A 6132-nucleotide genomic window follows, 5' to 3' on the forward strand; every position below is an offset into this window, starting at 1 on the left:
ATTAAACAGTATCATGACTCAAACCTTGGACTCTTTGATCTGCAGCCTGATATGATAACCATTATGCCATTCACGTCTTTACTAAATAAAGAACAAATATTCTAAAGTTGTAGTTTTATTTGTATTTTGACATAACATTTTATACCAAAGAAACTCGCATAAATTTTATGTTTGACAAATAAATTTTAATATCGGGAAAACACTACACTTACTGGTTACTGTATTAAAATCTTCTTTACATAGTAATACAGATTAATCATGTGATTCATTAGATGGTTGCCTGGTCAGAGGTGACGTTAAACTAAGAAGCGACTGCAAGAAAATGGTTTAGCTGAAGCTTATAAACAAAGGTATATGATAGCAGGTATATCTATCTAACAAAAGCATTGTTGACAAATCATTTTTTAAACTACCTATTTAAAAAAATATCTGTCATCAGAATTTATTAACATCGGTAAATCAAAGAAGAATATGAACATTGTTAGGGAAACACTCTGACTGCTAAGTGTTGGTGACTAGCCGAAAAAAAACAAACAAGTTGATGAAGCTGGGCAGGCTTATAAAGTATAACAGATGTTAGTCACATTTGTGTTCCAGTTAATCAATTTCTTCAACAATGCGTTCAACCATACCATGTAAAGGGCATTTTTTTATATTTTTCTTTTGTAATATCGGTCACGCTCAATTTCCCTGAACTTCATGAGCTATTCGAGTCCAATTCTACTTTTTCTCCTATAATACTTCCTCTTTTGATTGGCCGTTCCATTTTGGTTGAATTTAATCACTAACATGGGCATCAGCTCCTAAGTTTCAGCACCTTTTCTGCTATACAAAAGCCTGTCAAGGAGGGAGTTCCCAGGACCACATCATACATGGTGTTATGTGTGTAATGCCATAGCATCCATATCATTATGACGTCAAGCTAGGTAGAATCCGAAAAGGAAAACCTGGAAAACTCCCGTGATCGAAGACACGGAAGTGCATTCGCACCCTACCAACGCCTGCGAAAAATAACTTAAAAATTAGTCAAATTTATGCTTGGGAATTATTATGAAAACAGACTGAAGATACCAATTATTTGTAGAGAAAAGAACGACTTTTCCTCAGATGTAGAACAGGTGTGTATACAATCACATGTTCATCGTATTGTTGCGTCATCGAGGTCACGTGACTGGTGTGGCGCCCTCTAGTTTCTAGAACTATCTTGTTCTTTCAGGAATGCTCTAGTATTTGCTAGATAGGGTAGGCTGGTATGTAAAAGAGGGGAAGGTAATGTGTGTATAGATAGTGAGTTATTGAACTGCAGTCAGAGAGCACGAGAGACGTTACAGCGTTTGTTTAGCGCGATTGTTGAAGTTGAATGTATCGGTAAAGTTATATTCGGAGAGAATAAACCAGTTTTTATTAAGTAAGGACTTGTGTCGTTAAAGTTTCGTCGCAACGAAGTTACGGAAAGTTAATTAACAAACCGAGACGTAACAGTATGTTTTAATCTTTTACCCAAAGGAACCAATATGTAGCATGTTTGCTCAATTATGTGTAGTGGATTCATTAGCAATATGTAGCATGTTCCTGGAAAAGGAAATTTGATATTTCTTTTGCGTATTGCCAGTTTTAAACGGAATAGTTTTGTTTTCCAGTGGCTTCCCGTCATTTTTGACGGGCTTTTACATTAGTAACATTATAAACGTTCTTTGTGGATTTTATCAAAAACTACAAGGCCACTTTCATAAAATTTAAAAGCACACATAATTTTGTCGATATATATTTTTATGAGAAATCATCTGATAATATTAAAACTCTTTCGCTCGTCATATTTAAAAGCAAGGGTTATATCTGTTTACTTACCCTGTTCCCTTTTTCTCCGACACAGTAGCATCCTTTACAGTCTCTTCCTCTGCAAATCACACTTTGATTTCTATTCCAGTCGATTATTCCAATGTCGCCTCTTCTGTTCTGTAAGAAGAACAAATGCATTTTTATTATCAAACAAGTTTACAATTACAACAGTATAACTTTTAAAACTAGAATCTGAATATTTACTTGTAACCATATATATATATATATATATATTGTACAATGATTGAAGTTCGTGTAAACTTTCGATAGGTGTGTCATAGCATCACATTGGTATAAAAAGTTATGCATTCTCTTCTTGCGTCATTTCATGTTTTGATTTTTCACTCTGCGCTCTTGAAACAGTTATCCAGTCAAATGAAGTTTAGGGATCAACAGTCTCTTCTGTAAAGTTTGTTGCTGGATGTAAGCTATTTATTAGATATTTTTTGTAAATAGATAATTTAGAATATTATCATTATTGTTTTATAATTTGTTTCATATTTTGTCTTCGGTGAATAATAATAACAAAACCTTTAAGCGTCCTCCGGTGGGACAGCGGTAAGTCTACGGACTTACAACGCTAAAATTCGGGGTTCGATTCTTCGCGGCAGACACAGCAAATAGCCTAATGTGACTTTGCTTAAACAACAACAATAATCTGTCAGCGATCCTGGTAGTAAACAAAACAATAAAAAACAAGTTCAAAACATATTCAAGCCACTAAATGTTAGTTATTGTTGTCGTTTTGTGAAACCGTATTGTTGTTATGGTAGCAAAACTATATGACAGTGGCTTGAAACAAGTTTCTCATCTTTATCTATACATATATGTACTAATTAGGAGTGATGATTTTCTTTACTGAATTTCGCACAAAGCTATTCAAGGGCTCTTTGCACTAGCCATCCCAAACTTAGAAGTGATAGACTAGAAGGATAGCAGCTAGTCAACACCACCCACCGCCAACTCTTGAGATGCTCTTTTACTAAGTGTAAAGCAGCAGTTCTGACCCGTATTCATTTTAATTTCGATCTTCTCGATGACAGCAATGGAATTATCAAGGATTTCAGTACTATTACTCACGTGTCGTTGTCTCCCCTCTCTAGAACCGAACTATAACTGGGCGTTGAGGGGGTGGGGACGTGAAACATCCAGCATATTTATTCGATATCAATATTCCAGCTAATATCAGAGCCGTCGCAGTGTGATTACAGATATTCGGTCATTGTTTTCAGGATTTATCCGGTTTCGATCTAGATACCTTTAGGTTTTAATTGAAAACCTCGAAACAAAATTTAAAATCATTAACAATGGTGGTCTGATTGTTTTTTATAGTTCGACCAGGTGGGGACAAAAAAAGGAGTTTTCATGTCAGGGTGAAATAATACTTCTATTGGGTAAACAGATGTCTCCCTTGCAACAGTCGATAGTGATGAATTTATATTTTCAAACTTTCTTTTAATTTACTTAAAACGTCAATAACTTATTCACATATGTAGTCACTGTGCTATAGTTTTAAAGTTAGGTTTTAATGGAGTTTCCATTATCAATACCATGTACACTACACAAGTTAGAACAATTCTGCTTCTTAGAATTAATTTTTCGACTTGCATACTTATTTTTAGGACTAATAGACTATTAAACCCTATTCTATAAAGCCATTATAAAATAGCCCCCCCCCCCAGTGGCACAGCGGTATGTCTGCGGACTTACAACGCTAGAATCCGGGTTTCGATAACCGTGGTGGGCAGAGCACAGATAGCCCTTTGTGTAGTTTTGTGCTTAACTACAAACAAACAAATTAAAAAACAAGTAATGACAAACCCATTTATTACATTATGATGAGGTTTTATAAAAAAGTTGTAAAATATGTAATAATATCAACATCAATGCAGCTGTTCCCCTAGTGGGGGCAGCGGTAAGTTTATGGATTTACAAAGCTAAATTCGGAGTTCAATTCCCCATGGTAGACACAGCCAGATAGCCTATTGCGTAGTTTCGCTAAAACAAACAAAAAATCAATGCAGTTCATTTGAATTGTAAAAGAATTAAGTTATAGTCGAATAACTGAATTTCAACAAACAATTAAGATACCATGGCCAACGACGTGTTTAAATCAATGCGCTCTGTAGCACCTTAGCATTCTTTAATAGAGTATTAATAATAATATAATGAATATATTGTCATGATATAAAAGACTGTTTAGTTTAGATATTATTGTTTTTTATTTTTGTGAGTGAATATTTTTATCATTGTTTAGTTTTTGTTATAATAAGAGTTAAAAATCAGACGATTGTAGGAAGTTTGTTTATAAGTCATTGATGTTGAGACTATCGAACGTCACATGCAATACATTTATGTCGAGAATATAGAAGGCGGACAAACTATTAAGTGATAGGCATAAAATAGTGTGGCAAATATTGTTAAAACCGCATAGGCGACAAAAATTTCAAAATTATATAATAGGTTGAAAACTTGGCAATAGTTCAACCTATTATTTAATATAAATAGTGTGAGACGAGCGGAAACAGCAGACAGACAATATCAGAAGAGCGTAAAGTTACAACAAAAAATCGGAGACAGACAAATACGGAGCTCCATGTATAACAAAGAATGCAAGAAACTGATATTTCTCCATTACAAATCACATCACCCAGAACAACTCAAAAGGAGAACAATAATAGGAGAATGAAAGAGAATAAATCAAAACTGCTCTACACTGAATGCAATTTAAACAGCACAAAATGACTTTAAAACACTGCTATTACGAAACTGAAACGGATACCCCAAATACTACAACAATAGCGTTTTCATATTAGAAAAAACAACAACATTAAAAGAGAAACAGACCCAAAACCAAAAAGACTTACACGAAAACGCCAACAATGAGCATTCCTTTCATAAACGATACAATCACAAACAAGATTCGTAAAGCCATTAAACAATCCCAACTGACAATCAACGTAACACAAAAAACAGGTAAACACTGAAAGAACTATTTGTTCACTCTTCATTCTCACAAAGAAAATGTATAAAAAAACAAAAACATTGTTACACCAGAGAAAACAGAGCAAGACAAATGTGCCACATCAAAAACGTCGTCCACCAAATCACTTGTAATATATCGTTACGTCTCCGTTCGTTAATTAATTTTCCGTAAATTCGTTCCGACGAAACTTTAGCGACACAAGTCCTTTCTTAAATAAAACTGGTTTATTCTTTCTGAATATAAATTTGCGATATACTTAATTTCAACAGTCGTGCTATCAAACGCTATAATTCTCAACGTACGTCTCACGTGCTCGACTCCAACAATACTTAGTTCAATTACACATTCACTGTCCCGTCACGTTGTGACCGTCTTATATATACCAGTCTACCCCCAATCTAGTAGTCTCCCGACAGTTCACGAGGGTTCGAGAAGGACGTGGCGTGATACTAGTCACGTGACCTCGCTGACGCAACAATATGTTGAGACATATATATAGGAGAAACCGGAAAACCTTTCCACACACACGCATCTCAGAACACATCAGTACGCTATATACACATGACCAACACAAAACCGCTCAAGCAGAACATTTCCTACATAAACACAGATCTCCAAACACAAAAAACTAGAGTATCACACAGTCTTACAATTAGTTTTTAACACTGCTAGTAAATCTCGAATCCTTTCCACTTAATATTGTTTCTTAGCAACTTCTATTTTATGTCTGTGTATTTTCAGTTAATCATAAAAAATATTTCGGTTCTCTTTTTTTATATATATTTTATTTTAGTAATATATGTCATATTTTAGTATAGCTACGTAATATAAGTATATTATATTAGAACAATAATGAAACAACAAGAATATTTTATACATTGTTGGAGAGACCTGCGACAGACTCGAGAGATGGAACATCACAATCAATTTTATAGATTAACATATACTTCAATATCAAACAGTTTGTATGTATTAACCCTGAAGAAGCTGCAAAAGCGAAACATTGGTAGTAATAATATATATATATATATATACATCTGGAATGTAAAAGTCGTTTATCTAAACTTTTATTATAAAGTTACAACAAGGAAAAGTTCGCCGTCAAGTTTACCGTAGAAGTGATAGTCCTAGCGTTTAATATGTTAGAGTAAGACTAACAGTAGAAAAGGAGATAAGAATAATAATTTATTCCCTCAAAGCGTGGTTCTAAAGTAATTGAATCAGTCTGAGGATATTTTGAAGAAAGAAGATCAAACGATTACGGTAAATCGAGCCGCAGTTGTAAGTGAATCACACACAGAATACAA

The 6132-nt window shown here is 34.2% G+C and overlaps 1 protein-coding gene across 2 annotated transcripts in view; it reads right to left on the reverse strand.

Annotated features, from left to right (window-relative positions):
- Positions 1–6132, reverse strand: part of LOC106464694 (collagen alpha-2(IV) chain-like) — a 168913-nt gene that overhangs the window by 120162 nt on the left and 42619 nt on the right. For both annotated transcript variants that reach the window (XM_022392462.1, XM_022392464.1), the window contains exon 3: positions 1849–1956. In XM_022392462.1, the coding sequence (XP_022248170.1) occupies positions 1849–1956 (108 nt within the window). The remainder of the gene's footprint in view (positions 1–1848; positions 1957–6132) is intronic.

This window comes from Limulus polyphemus, unplaced genomic scaffold, assembly GCF_000517525.1.
Source record: "Limulus polyphemus unplaced genomic scaffold, Limulus_polyphemus-2.1.2 Scaffold1721, whole genome shotgun sequence".
Taxonomy (NCBI): Eukaryota; Metazoa; Arthropoda; class Merostomata; order Xiphosura; family Limulidae; genus Limulus; species Limulus polyphemus.